The sequence below is a fragment of the Canis lupus genome, chromosome 3 (assembly GCF_011100685.1).
Source record: "Canis lupus familiaris isolate Mischka breed German Shepherd chromosome 3, alternate assembly UU_Cfam_GSD_1.0, whole genome shotgun sequence".
Lineage (NCBI taxonomy): Eukaryota > Metazoa > Chordata > Mammalia > Carnivora > Canidae > Canis > Canis lupus.
The window spans coordinates 57,496,676-57,513,412 of record NC_049224.1 but is presented as its reverse complement, the minus strand read 5'-3'; the positions used below and the strand labels follow the sequence as shown (position 1 = coordinate 57,513,412).

General features: G+C 56.8%; 1 protein-coding gene across 6 annotated transcripts in view; it reads left to right on the top strand.

Annotated features, from left to right (window-relative positions):
* The window catches only part of ARNT2 (aryl hydrocarbon receptor nuclear translocator 2), a 155,500-nt gene that overhangs the window by 124,929 nt on the left and 13,834 nt on the right, over positions 1–16,737 (top strand). For all 6 annotated transcript variants that reach the window (XM_038533000.1, XM_038532998.1, XM_038533002.1 and 3 more), the window contains 5 exons: positions 7,920–7,992; positions 8,762–8,885; positions 12,002–12,101; positions 14,623–14,761; positions 15,396–15,561. In XM_038533000.1, coding sequence (XP_038388928.1) covers positions 7,920–7,992; positions 8,762–8,885; positions 12,002–12,101; positions 14,623–14,761; positions 15,396–15,561 — 602 coding nt within the window. The remainder of the gene's footprint in view (positions 1–7,919; positions 7,993–8,761; positions 8,886–12,001; positions 12,102–14,622; positions 14,762–15,395; positions 15,562–16,737) is intronic.

The following is a 16,737-nucleotide window of genomic DNA, read 5'->3' as shown; positions in this document are numbered from 1 at the left end:
CCCTATCTGGGGTCCTCCCGGGTGTCCAGACCTGATGACCTTATGCCCCCCAGCTCCTGGCTTCCCTGCAGCCAGCAGACCCTCGGGGCCTGAGGAGCAGGATGGGGGATTTGGGGGGTTTGGGGGACTGCTCGGCATCACTGCTCCCCCCACGCCATGCTCCTAAACCCCAACGCTGAGGGTCGGCCCCCATGGCAGCCCCACCCCCCCAGCCTCAGGGTATCCTGCTCCCCAGGCCTCTCTGTCCCCCTGGAAGGCAGAGCCCAGCGCAGCTGAGCCGGGAACCCTCGGGCTGCCTGCCGCGCCAGTGCCCGAACCAGAGCCACGGAGTGGGGCTGAGGCTCTGCAAGCTCTGGGGCCTGGGGGCAGGGGCTGGGGGTCGCACCCAGGCATCCACACTGTCTTCTTGCTCTGAGTCCCGCGGTCCCATGGTTGCCACCGGCTTCACCCCATATCCACGCATGTGAGCATGTGGACCTGGGCTCTGAGCCTGACCTCCGCTTCCTATGACCTTGAGCTATGTGTCGTATCATTTCAGCACTCACACCCCTGTCCCTGCAACCGGTGATGATCCCTCTCGGGGGGGTGGGGAGGGGGGTTGCTGTGAGGATTGAGGTCAGGCCCCCAGCTACAGGCAGGTCATGCATCCTCCCTGATTTATTCTCGAGGAGGTGCAAGGCCAGAACCCGTGTGAACAGAGACAAAGTGATGTCCAAGCGTGTGTGAGCACACGTCGGGGCACTGCAGCCTGCAGCCTGCGGGGGGCTTCGTGGACCATCCCCATGCTCCCACGCTGGTCAGTGGTACCGCTGTCCTGCCTTTCCCCGGGCCTGGCTCTGAGTCAGTGGGGTCTTCCCCACCCCTACCACCTCCCCTCCTCATCTGACAGCTGTCCTGGAGACACCCGCGGGCTGTGACCCTGGCCTGCTGGTGGGCTCTGGGCTCTGCCCTGGTGCCTCGCCCAGCACCCTGGATTGGGGTGTACCCCTCGGGCCCCCCTCCTTCCGGGGCAGTCCCACCCTGCATCTCAGCCTCAGGCCTGCTCCTGGCCACAGGACACAAAGCCAGAGGGGTCAGTCCACCCACAGAAGGCCCCTGGGGCCTGGCCTGGGTTTCCATCTATGCCGCCCCCACTGGGCAAGTCACTGTGTTTTCCAAGGTTCAGTTGTCATGTCTATAAAGTGAGGAGAACAGCCTTCTTCAGATGCTGTGTGTAGATGGTGCATGTGAAGTGGTGTGGCAGGACGTCAGGCCGGAGCCTGCCCTGCTCAATGGGGCGTGGAGTCCCGGCTCGCCCCTTGCAGGCTGCCACTGCCTGCTTCTTCACGCTCCAGATAGATCATCCTGCCTGGTGGTGAACTGGGAAGCAGGGCCTGGCCACCAGCCTCCTGTTGGCAGGAGTGAGGGTCTCTGTGTCCTGCTCCTCCTCCCTCCAGGGCCAGGCCCTCCCCGCACATCCCCTGTCTCCCGTGGGCACCACACTCCTTGTCCAGGCCTTGTCACGGGCTCCTGAGACCCTGGGATGGGCACCCAGGCCCTCCAGAGCTTTCTCTGCCAGCAGGGCCTGCAGCCCTCTGTTGGGCGCCCACACCCCGGTCATCCAGCTCCTCATCACCCTCACAGCCTGGCCTTGGCCCCCAACTCTGTGAAATTGCTTTCCACGCAGCCGTAGGCACCAGCATGGGCAGCTGGCTCCCACTGGCCATCCCCCCAAGCTGTGTGACCTCCTCTTCCTCTGCCCCTCCTCCCCCTCTGCCCCTCCTCCCTTGGCCTGCCTGGGGCCCCAGGGCTTTTCCTACGGGTCTTCCAGCCATGATACTCTTGGTTGTAGGAGTAGCAGGATCAGGGCTGTAGCTCCAGGAGTGCAGAAATGCAGTGTTGCCTTGTCTTATCCTGCATCTGAGATTATCTGGGGGCTACTGGGTAAACTCGGTTACAGTGAGAACTGCCCCCAGCATGGGGCAGAGAGGCACCCCCAGCGCCAGGCCCATCTCCCTCCCAGGGTCTCTGAGGATGGGGTGACCGTGTGCTCACTGCCCTGGGGCAGCCGGTGTGGGCAGTGGGAGCCCAGGGGGAGGAGGAGATGCCAGCTTGGCTTGCTCAGCATCCGCTCATACTGTGGCTTGTACCACCACCACCGAGGGGGGTTGTGCAGACGAGCAAGCCTGTCAGGCATTCAGGGCCCCCGGACACTGTTCCTGAACCTTCACCCTTCTGATGCCAACATACTAGCCGACAGGTGCTCCCCGCAGGCTCTGATGTCCTTCTGAGGCAGGCAGCTCCGCACCAGCAGGGCAGACGTTCTGCACAGGCCGTGTCCCCACAGGCATCTCACGACCACTGCTCCTGGCAGCAACTTGGGGTCAGAGGGGCTGAGAATGCCCCCTCAGGAGAACTTAAGCAGAGGCCTGGCAGTGGTGTGTGGTGTTGGCCTTCCCTGGGTGGAGGTGGCAGGAGATGTCAGCTGTGGGCAGCAGAGGGCAGTGACGACCGCGATGCGAGCCGTTGGCCCTCTCCTCGGTCCTGGCTGGGCTCTGCCTGCAGTGGGCAGACTCAGTGGGAAGGTCCCTGAATGCTCTGTGCTCAGGGGCAGGAGAGGCTGGCCTTGCTGCCTCCGTCAAGAACACTTTCAAAAGAAAGTTCTCAGAGAAACGGAGCGTGGAATGATCAGCATTTGTGCGAAGAGAGCCTCTTTGTCATCCCCGCACATTCTCCTGTGACATCGGTGCAGGAAAGCAAGAAGCATGGACAGGGAGTTTCTCTGCTGGTCTCACGACTTTTGCCTGTGCTGGATCTCTGGGCTCTGGGTGGCCGTGTTTTTCCGAGACATGTCGTCATGGACTGCTGTCCTGAGCAGAAGCTGCTGGGCGTTTTCATGCACACGTGAGCTAGCAACCGAGCGGTCTTGTCCCAGCTCCTCTTCCAGGGGAATCCGAAGCTGTCCCTAGTGTATCCTAACAGCACAACCCTGTCCCACAACCACTGTAGGTCTTCACAACCATGGCAGCTGTGTGCACGTCCTTAGACCCCCACCATGCCCATCACTTGGAGCCAGCATCCCTTGGAGCCGGCCCTCCATCCCCATGCACACCGTGATAGCCCGCCTTGCCCAGCCCCACCTGACCTGCAGGAGGCAGGAGCCTGGGAGTGGGGAGTGACAGCAAGGTGACCTTCCTCATCTCTGCAGAGCTTAGGGCCAGAGAGGCTGACGCTCCAGGTCACTGAGGTCCAGCCTGGGAGTGTCCTGCGTCCCACCCTCCCAGGTACCTGCAGCAGACAACCTGGGCAAGAGCAGGGCCCTACAGCCTCTGTCTGGGATGCTCTTCCCTGACCAGCTCCCCCTGCCTTCCAGCCAGTCCCCCTGAGCAGCCCACGTGGCCCCAGGGGCTGTCTCTAAAACACACTCCTGCTGCTCCTCCAAACCCCTTGATGGGCGTTCAGAGTCCTCCCACTGGCCATGCAGACAGCTCTCACTCAGGGGTGGGTGTTACTAGCCTGACTGGTCGCTAAGCTTGGGGAGCCCCAGAAGCCTCTTTGCCAGACCCCTGTTCTCCCAGAGGTGCGATCACTGCTGCCTCCCACTGCCTCTCTCGTGGCCGGGGTCACACTTACTCTGGTTGAGTAAAAGCCTCAGTCTGGGAGTGTCGGACATAATTGACAGCATCCTGATGTCCCCGGTGCAGGGGGGCCTCGCCGACAGGAAGCCTGGGCCTGACGCCTCTGCTGTGGGATCATCCACTTTGGTCCCCAGTGGACAGGGCAGCGCTTTGCTGCATGCGGGCCGGGTCCCGTACACGTGCTGTCGGCCAGAATTCTGAGGAGCCTGCACTTCTCCCCCTCTGGAATTTGCAAGCACACCAAGGTTTATTTTTATTTCATTGCCATGAAATGTCCAAGAAACCTCCTCAAGCCTTTTCCCAGGACGGGCAGTGTGCAAGTCAGCACTTCCTGCACAGGGTTGCCACTGTGGGTGCCAAGAGCCCAGTCTGCGGGATGGGGCTGTATCCGGACCACGGGGGAGTGTGGTCAGGCCCTGTGACCTGCAGGCCACACCAGAGCCCCTGTTTTCTACAGCCTCCTGAAGGGAGCGTTCTCAGGTTCAGAAGGGAACGGAGCTGAGAGCAGGCTCCCGCCTGGATGCCTCTGGTTCTTACTGTCTCCTTGGTGCACGTTGGAAACATGGGCCCTTCTCTACAAGGCAGACCCACATCAGGGGCGCCCAGCGCACACGGTGGTCTCACCCACTCCCAAAGGTCCCTGCTCAGGTTGGACACAGGCTGGACCACAGGCGGGAGCGGTCGTATTCCCTGGAAAAGCACCAGTGGGCTGAAGGTTGGGCTCCGGGAAAAGTCGTGGAAGGAAGAGAAGAGGCATTCACAGCTCCAGTCCCACAAAAACCCCAAAGTACAGGGTTACTGTCCCACCTGGTGGCTCACGATGTGGTGTGGTCGGGCCTGCAGCTCTGGAATGGGAGCTGTGGGGTGATGGGCCGTTACATCTGTAGGACTGGGTGCAAGGTCTGTAGCCCACAGAATTGGGTCTGAACCCTGTGTGCACCACCCGGGTGCAGCTTCGGGACCCAGACCCTCCGCGGAAGGCCGCGGAGGTAGCACAGTGCGGGAGGGTGCTGCCCCACGTTCTGCACTCAGGTGTCAGGGTCCTCGCATGCGAGTGACAGTGGGGCCTGCGAGATGGAAACAAAATAGCAAAACTGTAAAGGAAGAGCAGGAAAATACAGAAACTTAGGATTTTTCTACAGATCATTATATTACTTTAAAATTTTTTGAAATACCAGTTTAAAAAGAATTCTTTTCAGTTCCCCTGTTGCCTGGTGTTGCAAGTGTAGGCACAGATTGCCTGGGGGGGAATCCGTGTTTTGTGGCTCAACTGCCCCTTCCACGTGCTCTCGCATCCAGGTCAGGAGACAAGCCGTGTGTTCTCCCCACACCCTGGCTCTGAATGCAGCACACCACACTTCTTGGCGAATGTCTGTCCTCCCTGGAGACCATCCATGCCCTGAGATCCCAACCACATGGGTCTGGATGTCTCGTCCTCCCCATGGAGTCTAGTACAGAGCCTGGTGTAGACATTCCAGTAACACCTCCCAGAACAGGCGTCTCAACCAGGCTTAGATCTAAATACCCTGGTCAGCGGTCCCCCAGCGGGGTTCTCTTCTAAGAGGTCTTCCCTAGGGAGGTGGAGGGACACACAGGCCAGGAACCAATGTGAAGTGTGCAGCGGAAGGTGAATGGTGACCAGACTACCCATCTCTCTGGCTGCTGGGAAGAAGAGTTCAGGGACAGAATTCAACTTATTTTGTGTTTCTCGGGCAGCAGGATCAGAACTCAGAAAGAGAGTTGTAGGAAGGTAGATTTGGGCTGTTTAGGGACAGATTTTTCCTAATTGCTCGCCTACAGATGGAGCGGGCTGCCTTGGAAAGCAGCGAGCTCCCCAGCAGAGGAGGAGAAGCAAAGACTGGCCAGTTGCTCATGTGATCACCATCTCAGTGGGGTGGGGGGTGGACCAAGACCCCCTGTGCTTGCTCTGTTCTTGGGAGCAGAAGTGGTTAGTAAACATGGTGCTGCTTTAGTATAACCCAGACAGCCCACACCTGGACTGGGGCAGCCTGGTTGTGCTCCGTCTACACCGCCCACCAGCCTGGTGGTGTGTGGACATTCGCATTTGCCTGTCTGTCTGGGACAAGCCGACGTTAACCTTTGTGAACAAGATGGCCTGTGCCCCTTGTTCTCAGGCTTCCAGTTGTCTGGCCAGTGGGGTAGGAGTTTGGGGACCCCCCCCCAACCCATGGTCGCAGGAGCTGCACCTGCCCCTGATGCCAGGCTTCTGGCAGGCCGCCTCTCCCTCGAGGCTCATCACTGGCTCCCACCATGACCACCCAGGGCTTCCTCCCCACCCAGCTAGTCGTCCTTTATGCTGTGAAGAGGCCACTGCACCAAATCCCCCTTCAAAGCACTGTCTCTTTTCTGCAGACCCCTAGCATCTCTGGGCCTTGGTGAGCTCCCTTGTAAAGGGAGTTCAAAACATCCCCACTTGGAGGGTTGTCACCTCTCTGAGTGAGCCCAGTGTGAGTTGCAATCAATGCAGACCCCTAGCAGGTGCCGAGGGCAAATGCCTGGAGGGCACAGGTGTCCTTCCTACCAGCCTTCCATGATCAGCAGCTCCCCCTTGGCCAGACTGACCACACCACCGCCTCCCGGGTGGGGTTCTCCGGGTCCTCCCCATGGCCCTCGGCGTTGGCTGAACCAGTCTGCAGCTATCAGAGGCGTGCTCGCAGGGGGCCCTCTGCGGGGACTCTCCTCCAGGTGGGCTGGCTCACCCCTGCACCTGCCCTCCCTGCAGTGGCTTCTGAGTTCCCTGGTAGACTTGCCTTCTCTGGCACTACCGACACTTCCTCCCCAGTGCCTCCGGCCTCCAGCAAGGGGGAGGGCACCTGCCGCCTTGCATGGGGCTCAGAGCATGGAGCGAGGGGTGGAGAAGACCACAGGGACCCACTGAGGCTGTCCTAGGTTCACAACAGATAAGGAAAATCTGGCCAGTCAATGTAGATCCTTAAGACATTTTGTCACATGTTCCAAATTTTGTTCATCACAGGGGACATGCTGTTTGTAGCCATAGTCGTAGTGCGCATGATGGTTTGTCCTGAACTTTTCCACACATTCTCAGAGCAGCTGCTAGTGTGTCCAGATAGTCCTGACAGTGGCCACAGTGGGAGACCAGGGCATGTATGCTCAGTAAATGAATAGACACGTTTATAAAGTCGTCCCCTGTTACGGCCAACTCTGCATAGACGCTCTCATCTGCAGCCACTGAGTAAGCTCCCTGCACAAGTGCCAGCAGCAGGACGACACCTGGAAGGTGTGGACGTGTCCACGGGACCTAATGGATTGCAAAAGGGCTGTGTCCACACACACTTCTCCACTGGACTGGGATCTTCCTGTCCTGAGCCACCATGCTACACGTAGTTTTACCAGCTTAGGAGTTGAAGAAGTGTTCTCCAAGTCTGTTCTAACTTGTGCTCATTTTGATGATTTTAATGGTGCAAGTGTTTCCCTAACCCTGCTCATTATATGAATCTCCATATGAAAGGTGTTCTGTGTGTGTTATGCTTGAACGGTCTGTTTGTGTCCTTTCTGTTGACTCCTGGGCATGAGGTGGTGTAATTTTGGCAATAATTTGAAGATCGTTGCTTGCCTGTCATCCTTGTTGGTATTTAGACTTGAAAGCGACCCTGGCATCTGGCCCCGTATTTAGGCTCTGTGCTGTAGGGTTCACTTTTCCTCAGACATAACTCGGTTTCCATGTTCTAAAACAGAAAGCAGCTATTTCCCATAAGGAGGCTCTTTCTGTCCCAAAAGGAGCAGTTTGGAAGCATGCAGAGTGCAGAGCACGGGTCACAGGTGTTGGGTCAGGTCCCGGCTCTGTTAGGTAGGTCCTGAGCGCCGGTGAGCAGGCCGCTGGGCAGCGTCTCTGAACCTTTACCGTGTGGTAAAGTACCACTGTGGGCGTCCAGTGTGAGGGCTGGATGAGGTCCTGCAGCCCCCTCCCAGCTTGTAGGCAAGCACTTGCCGAAGTCACCTGTGTCGATCTGAATTTTGCCTTACATCATTTTTTTTTGGTGTGATGTCTTTTTACCCTGCAAAGAATGAAATCATAAACCAAAATTTATTTCCTAAACATTGGCAGCCTAAGCTTACACTACAGGGCTTGATGCCTCGATTTGAGGCATTAAAAAATCATCATAAAGGAAAATAAAGAAAAGTTGAAAACTTTGAGAAGTTTTCAAAAAGTGAGAAGTCCATGGGGTGTCACCCCTGCTTCCTTGGTTTCAGGGGAGGCTCTGGTCCAGCGGCGCGGCCACCACAGCTGACCTTCCTGACTGTTCACTTTGTGTTTCTCAGGCAGCTCCAGCAGCAGCAGGCGGAGTTGGAAGTGCATCAGAGAGATGGGTTGTCGTCGTATGACTTATCACAGGTGAACTTCCAGAAGGTTCTTGCCTGTTTGGAACTGTCTCCAGCTCGAGGGACTGGGGACTACATTCGGCCCCTCACTGGAACCCCCCAGGCCCAACCCAGCAGGTGCTATCACTCCGTCCACCCACTGGGCATGGAGACTTTGGTCTCCTGGGGGTCTCCTGTGACCCTTCTGCAAGCTGGGCCACGACGGGTATAGGACATTCCCTATGGAGAGTATTGGGGGGCTGATGGTAACTTTTGGACTTGGTCCAGCCCGGTGCTAGCAGACGCGGAAGCCCATAGGGGCAGCTCTGACCATATCTGTCCTGCGTGTCCCAGCTGTCTGTCCTGCTTCTTGTCCAGTCCCTCCCCTCCCCGAGCCCTGGTCCTGCCCTGTGTCCCCACCCTGCCTGCGCGTCCTCCCTCCCTTCTTCTTTGTCCTCTCCTCTTCCCTCTGCCTTTCCTCCTACTGCTACTTCCGTGAGTTGGTCATCTAGAGAAATCGCAAGGTGCACTGGACTAGCCTGTCTCCAACATTGGACTTGATGGTCACAATTCCTGGTTTTTAGAGTACATTGATTAATATTTATCTTTCTTTAAGTAATCAATGTGACTCGTCCTTTCTGTGACCTCCAGCTCAACCCCCTCCCCTGCCCCCCACCTGTGAAACCGTCCAGCCTAAGTGTCAGTGAGACTGGAGGGAAGGACCCAACGAAGGAGACCCAGGGAGGCTACAAGCACATGTCCTGTGTCTCACGCGTGGGATGTGCTTGTGTTTGTGTGAACAGGTTCCTGTCCCCAACCTGCCGGCCAGTGTTCATGAAGCCGGGAAGTCTGTGGAAAAGGCAGATGCCATCTTCTCCCAGGAAAGGGACCCCCGCTTCGCTGAGATGTTTGCAGGGATCAGCGCATGTAAGTTTTGGAACGGCACTGCGGCTTGGAAGGGTTGTGGGATGGGGGTTGCAGCTGGGCCATCTGGAGACAGGGTAGGTTCCCAGTGCCCTGCTGGAAGGACGAGAGAGCACCAGGACAGGAGTCCCAGTGGGGCCTCTCCACTGGCCTCACCACTCCCTCACCTGTTCCCTGGGGCCCTGGACCACTTGCCTTCTGACTTCGAGGGTAGAGAATGAATAGGTAGGTGGGGGTGGTGGTTACCGGGTGGTCTGCCTACGTTAGGGGTGTCGCTGGAGAAAATGGTGTGTTCTAGGTCGAGGTGCCACGTAAAACCTGTGCGTGTAGCTGCCCCTTCCAGTCAGGTTACCGCTAAGATTAGCCAAAGATGCAACCTGCAAATGTCAGTAATGTTCCAAAATTCAGCAGAAGGATTCCATTTTCTTGTGATCAAGGAATTTGTGCAAGATACAGTGTGCTTGGGATCCACTGAAGGGAGAAGCCAGCTCTCCTGCCTGAAGGAAGCATGGAGACACTGGTCAGAAGGAAGCCATGGAGGCAGCCTGTAGGCCTGAGGAGCTGACAATGGAGGGAAGAGCAAATCCTGGTCCTCCTGACATCGGCATGTGTGGGGCAGACATAGCCGTCATTGTCATTGTCACTCCCTCTGGGCTGTGGACCAAATGCTAAGGAAGGGAGGAAAGCTCTGGCACTGCCTCCCATGAGGGCCACATGTGCCGACCAGTGTGGTGCAGTGACCTGTTGACAGCACAGGGAAGCTCCCTGCTCTTGGTTCCCACCAGTCCCTTGGACACGCCACCTGCCTTCATCTGTGGCTCTTGACTTTGATGGAGAAGTGAGGAAACAGTAGCGCGTCTAAAAGGCTTCCCTCAGAGAAGCCTGAGGTTTTGGACCAGAGTCGTGGTGTTTAGAGGAAATCCATTTAAGTTGTAATGTTGCAGAGACTTAAACACCTTCCCAAACAGATGACAAAATGGAGGGAATTAACAGATAAGGAAAAGGAAGGCAGACAGGAGAGCCAACATGAGCCCACCTGCCAGGCTGCACTTGCACACGGGAAGCCAGGGGAGATGTTCTCAGAGATGCACTACTCAGACCTCCCAAGAGCTCAGCTTGCCAAAGACTGAGTTCGTGTGCCGCAAGTACAGATCATGGGGACGGAAGTGGCAGGTTGAGAAACCAGCAATGTGAAGGATGACACGAGCAACACTGGGGATCAGTGCAAAAATGGCTGGGAGATACGAAAGATACATAAAAACCAGAACCAGATCAATTCGGCAAAAATTTGGGCACATTTGGGGTTAGGAGTCATACACAGAAATTTCTCATCGGTGCGTGCTGTTTTTTTCTCTGACATTTCTAGAGAAGCACAGCTTCCAGGGTGTTTAAAAATAACCACTCTTGAAAGGAGGGAAAAGAAAAGAAGGAAGGAAGTCTCGCTTCCAAGAAAAGACGAGGACATTTTTAGCAAATTGCAAAGTACTCAGAAGAAAAAGTGAAATAATAGGAAAGTATGAATGTCATGAGCGGTAGAATTGGTGGGTGTTCAAGGACTCCTGACTGGTAGCTCCTGAATCACATGCTGCCAAAATTTGCTATGCTCCAGACAACGCGACGAGAAACCACTGAGCCAGGAGGAGGGGCGGTGTGGTGCCTACAGATCCCAGAAGGAGCATACAGATTGTCCGAGCTCTGTGGGCGAAGGGGGTGGTTATGTAGATACGAGCTGTAACCCAACGTGAAGGCATATGTGTCATGAGCTTTGGGACATGGGAAAGCCAGAACAGTTAGATACATAGGAACATCCTGATAAAGCCACACTGCAGCAGGAGATCCCAATATGCATTTCTTCATCTCCCAACAAAGCAGGTAGACCAAAGTCATGAAATAAAATGAAAAAAGATATAGAAGATTGAATAATAAAATCCAGAATCTTTATATGTATATGTGTATGTGTGCGTGTGTGTAGTTTTGTGTCCTACAAATGTCTTAGAGCAGTTAGAAAAAATGTGCTTCTCATGTACCCAAACCACCAAAAAAAAAAAAAAAATACATGAGGAAAAAATAGCCTACATGAAGTGAAATCACAAGAAGTCCCTAGTGCACCTTTGTCCTGAAACCTGGAGCTGCTTCTTTATCCACAAAACTCAGGCCTGTGGACTACGTTAGAAATGCACACCCAAGAGTCCACGTGGCTTCCATCCTGTAGGATTTTCTTCTGGGTGCCCCATCATGCAGCAAAAGAAACGGACCAGGAAAACCACTCAGTGCTTTAGTTTATCGAAGCATCACAGAGGTGGTTTGCACCTGTGGGAGATTAGTACTTGGTGACTGAAGCCTGCACCCTCAACCCCAAGCCTCCAAGCCTGAGTGTCCATCATTGCTCATGTCCACCCAGTGGGGGATCCCCCACTTTGCCTGTCTGCTCACCAAGCCAGAGATGGGTACAGGCGAGGCACCTGTCTAGGCACAAAATAATTGCCATGTAACTAACTGATGTCCTCTATTCCAGTATCTTGTGGGTGGGGTGTCAGGGGTTGTGGGAACAATGGGTGTAGGAATTTTGAGATTGTAGGGAAGTGAAAGGCTCTCTCTAGAACAAACATGTCCAAGGCCACCTCCCCCCCGCCAAGGTAGAGCCGAGGGCTTCACCAGAGAGCACCAGAGCTGGTCCTCCAAACCACTGCTCCCTGCTTCCTCCTGGGGGTTGGAAGAAGTCAGTAAAATAGTGTCTGAGGAAGAACTTCCATTGGTTGTCTCCATCCTCCCAGCTCTTGGGAAGGGCTTGCTTTCTGGTGCGTGTAGCCTGGCCTAGATGCCGGAGGATAGCCAGGTACCCTCCTGTGTGGAGAAGACCCTGGGAGGCAGGCAAGGGTGAAACAGGTGCAGGAGGATGGGTGGCCGGGATGTGTCGTCCTGCTCAGGGACACCCGGCCCCACACTGGGGATCAGTGCAAAAATGGCTGGGAGATACGAAAGATACATAAAAACCAGAACCAGATCAATTCGGCAAAAATTCGGGCACATTTGGGGTTAGGAGTCATACACAGAAAGCCCGCCCCGAGGTCTGGAGGGCAGGAAGCCCTTGAATGTAACCCTTGCTGTGCTCTTTCTAGCGGAGAAGAAGATGATGAGCTCAGCGTCTGCAGCAGGGACGCAGCAGATCTACTCCCAGGGAAGCCCATTCCCCCCGGGACATTCCGGGAAGGCCTTCAGGTACCAGCCAGGGGGTGAAGGGGTGGAAGGATGCCCTGTACCAGTGAGGCCCTGGGTCTCTGAGCTCGGCTCCATGTGTGGCAAAATCTGCAAACCCCAGTTAGTGGCTACTGCCCTGTGGGCGCTGGGCCAGGCTGGGACTCTGGTGACTGAATCTGCCCTCTGAACCCTCTGTGCATTGCTATTAGATGTGTTGCTATTGCCTGCTGGGGAAGGAGGAGCAGGGCCTAGGAGGAACAGCTGGGGGAGAGACTGGCAACCCTCAGGAGGGTGCGTGGGTCCTCACATCACCCACCAAAAATGCCCAAACTCACTAGAACTGCCCTAGACCCATACCCAGTGGGCAGCGCTCCTCATATGGCCCAGCCGCTGGCTCAGTTGGCCAGAGCCTGAGTGGAGCATCTAGGTACAGACAGGGACCAGGGCTGGGCAGCTGAGACTGACCACCCAAGAGAGAGGATCCCTGCCAGGATATTGGACTCATGCACACTGGTCCACGGACAGACCTCCTGGAGGACACAGCAGGTAGCTCCTGTGTCCAGACACAGCAGGTAGCTCGGCCGCTGTGCATTGGATATGCAGGCTGAAACCTTGGAGGGGCCAGTCCTGCAGCCGGGTCTCAGTGGATGTAGCCCACTCCCAGGCTCTGGGGAACTCGTGCCACAGGCAGCATTCTCTGGTCAGGGGCCAGCTGGACGAGATGGCAGCCCCAGAGCTCTGCTGCTGATCCCCGTCACTGCCAGTCACCCTGCCCTGCTGTGCAGTGGTCGAGGCCTCCAGACTTCTCTCCTGCCCCAGGATCCTCCACTGTAACACTCTCAGCACACACAGACCCCTTGCACCTCCGTGCCAGCCCCCATCTGGGCACATGCTTATCAGGTCCTTGGGACACCTGCTGCCAGGCCTGCGGTCTGGATGAAGGGCTGCAGGGAGGGGCTTGTGGAGGTAGGGTCTGGGAGAAAGTTTGGGGGGCAGCATGGAAGGTGAGGGTACTGGTGGGTCATAGGACAAATGGTCAGGCTCAAGATGCTGAGCCGGGGTGAGGCTATTGTCATAGAAGCAGGTCGGAGGGCAGTTACAGAGAAGGAGAGGCAGGCCTGTGGGGGGCTGGCTGTGTGGGGAGGGGAAGGGGAGGACACGGGCCCCTTTGCAGAGCCTGGCATCCGGAGGGTGCTCACTCACTGCTCCTCTATGGAATGGGGGGATGCCTGTGGGGCCCTAAGCTGGTGGAATGGGCCGGATTTCCTGTAAATCTGGAGGGGCTGGTGCTGCTGTGAGTGGGCAGGGTGTGGGGTGCATGGCAGTCAGAGGTCGGCCTGAGCTCCAGCGGAGTGGCATTGCTGCCTGTCCCTCAGTGTGTGTCCTCACCCTGCATCCTGCCGTGGTCCTGGAGGCCTTGGCCCTGCCTGTGGGCACCAAGGCGATAGCTCAGAGGGCCCTGGGGAGTGCTGGGCTCAGGGGTGCTAGGCAGAGGTGGGGAGAAGCCCCCATAGGGAACAGTGATCAGTAAAGGCCTTATGAGGCCATGGAGAATGGGAAAGAAAGGTTGCCATTCAGGGAGGAAGTGGTGCAGGAAGCTGGGAACAATGTCCCCTTTCAGAATGGCTGGTTCAAGAATGTACTGACACCCCTGGAGCCTCCCTATTTTATGAGGAACCAGGAAGCATAGAAAAAATATTATAATACTAGTAGGAGAACTGTACTCACTCTTCTGTACTGGTCTATAAAGTGCCTTTCTTCAGAATCCACTCCACACCGACATCCCCTCAGCCCTGTTCCCCCCCGCCCCCAGCTCCCTCCCGGGCACACAGCACTCTCCTGCACATGGAGCCGCTCCCACGGAGCAGGACCAAGGGCCTGAGACCAAACAGAAGTCTCTCCCCCACTTCCCACCTTTAGGGAGTGAATGGTGTAAAGAGCATGGCTGGAAACAGCTCAGGGAAGCAATGCCTGCAGGGTGCCTGGGAGCACGGAGAGCAGGGGGAGATGGAGCCTGCAGGGGGCATGCAGAGGGGCACCAGGGGCGCACCCAGCAGGTGCCTCATAAAACGGTGAGGGGATGAAATCAAAGACAACACGAGGGCAGGGGGAGAGGTAGCCCAAAGCAGGCTCTGGGCGGCTGGGCCAGGCCCCGGCCACAGGCTCCCCTGACAGGCTCTCCTGTTCAAAACCAACAAGCTGACAGCCTGCAGCCTCCGTCCTGAATCTGAAGCCCTAGAGGCTCCCCAGAGGGACAGATTAACCTGAGTACGAAGGAGTGGGTCAGCACCGAGGCAGATTTTATGCTGGGAGCTGGAGACCCGTGGGTGGGGTGTGGGTGACTTGGAGGTGGGGACACGGTAGGGGCGACACAGAGGGTGCCCCGAGGGAGAGAAGGCTTACCACGCATGTCCAGTGACATCCTGCACTGGGGGACAGACAGATGGACAGAGGCAGACCCGGGAGGGAACAGCAAGGTGGCCCAGGGGCCCGTGAGGTAGGAGAGGCATCTCCTCAACAAATGCTATCTCATTTCTTCCAGCTCTTCAGTGGTCCACGTGCCTGGTGTGAATGATATCCAGTCCTCCTCGTCCACGGGCCAGAACATGTCCCAGATCTCCCGGCAGCTCAACCAGAGTCAAGTGGCATGGACGGGGAGCCGGCCACCCTTTCCTGGACAGGTATGGGCATCCATGAGGGCCTTGCCCCCAGGTGCCAACCAGGTAGGAGCACCCGGCACCTGCTTTCTGGAGGTCCTGGCTCACAGAGAGGTTAGCACTCTGAGCACTAGCCACCTGGAGGGTGCGTTGGGAGCTGTCCCCAACGGTAGAGCCACGTTCAGCAGCCTGGCCCTGCACAGTTGCAGCCAAGCAGCTGGGGGAGGGGACAGAGCCATGGACACTCCATGAGGGCAAGCCTCCCACCACTCTGGACCTCTGTCTGCCCCAGCCAGGGCAGCATGACAGCACCCAGCCCCCATGCACATGCACTGGTGGTCACTGTGAGGTGGGCATCCATTGGCCTAGGGGTCTTTCAGGTATTTGTATAAGCAGAAACCTGAAGACCCAGATCATAGTAGGCCGGGGGTAACTTCACCCAGACTTGCCCCAGAGATGCAGGGCCTGCATCCCACAGGTCCTAGGCCCACACATGCTGGCCTGATGCCAGGCTTGTGCCTGGCTGGCCAGGAGGGCCATGAGGAGTCACCGTCAGCCACTGGAGTGGCTGCCACCAGCCTGGGGTCTGGGGCCTGGGGCCTGGAGACAGAGGCCTGTTGGTGATACTGCCCTTCTCTTTGCTTTGTCCTGATTATAGCAAATCCCCTCCCAGTCCGGCAAGACGCAGTCCTCTCCCTTTGGGATTGGAACGAGCCACAGCTACCCAGCAGATCCCTCTTCCTACAGCCCTCTCTCCAGCCCAGCTACCTCCTCACCCAGCGGGAATGCCTACTCCAGTCTTGCCAACAGGACTCCAGGGTTCGGTAGGTGGGGAACAAGGGAAAGAATTCCTGGGAAAGCCAGCAGCTATGCTTTCTGAGTGTCCTGAGGTCAGGGGCCTGAGCCCCCAGCTTCCAGAACCCTGGCACTGAGTCTAGAGGTTTCCAGGTGCCTCCAGCTCTGAGAGCTGATGGTGTTCCACACACACTGGCTGCTTGGGTCTTGGCTTTGTAGAATGACTTTGTCGTTTCCCAGGCCCTGGGACTATATTCCTGTGTGCTCATGTCATCTGAATGCTGTTTTAGCCTTTTATGGCCCTTGGCAAGAACTGTCAGCTATCCAGAACGTTATAATGTTTCAAAAAACTGGAGACCAGCTGTAGGGATGCCCAGTTGTAGAAATACATTGTGGAACTAAGAGACACTATAAGGTTCTCTGTCTTCATATTCCGAGAGGGACCCATCCCACGTCAGGACATCTCCCCCAGCTTTTTAACAAAGCGTCAGGCCAGAAAGCAATAAGTGGCCATGACTTCTGGTACTTGTCCCTGGGACCTGTGCATCTACTCCTTCTGTGTGCATTTAATGGGCCAGGGTTCCACCTCACCTCAGGAAGGGCTGGTGAGGAGACCCTGGCCCTTGGAGCATCCTGAACGGGTGCCTGTCACTGGTGACTCCCTCTCCCGTGGCTCATGGGGCGTCTCTCTGCAGAACGGACACCCTCAGGCCAGCCCACACCCCTGCATTTCCATCTGGCAAGTCAGCAACTTCCCTTTATGCTGCCAGCTCCAGGGAAAATGCTGTGCAGTGTCCCGCACCCTGTCCCACCTCACCACCCCCAGCAGCCTGGGCGCTCCCACTCCGGAAACCAAGGCCCAGAAACACAGCATTTCCTGACCTCTTACCGGTCACTCCCTCATGGATTCATCATTAATCCCGTTAACGTGTAGCAGGTCCTCGGGGTCGGCCTTGAACTATCTCTGCTATATTGTCCCAGGAGCAGGAGCTCAGCCACATATTGCCATGTTTCAGGAAGGACAGGCCCCAGCCATTTGCTCTCCAATCTGCCATGCACCCAACTCAGAAAACACCAGAGGCTGGAGGCCACTGGCTCCCAGGGGAGCCCATACCTCCCTGCAGTCTCTGCCTCCAGCCTCCTCAGCTGATGGGAAGAGGTCCCCTTGCCTCTCCCATCCTTCCTGGGCACACAGAGGGGCAGAG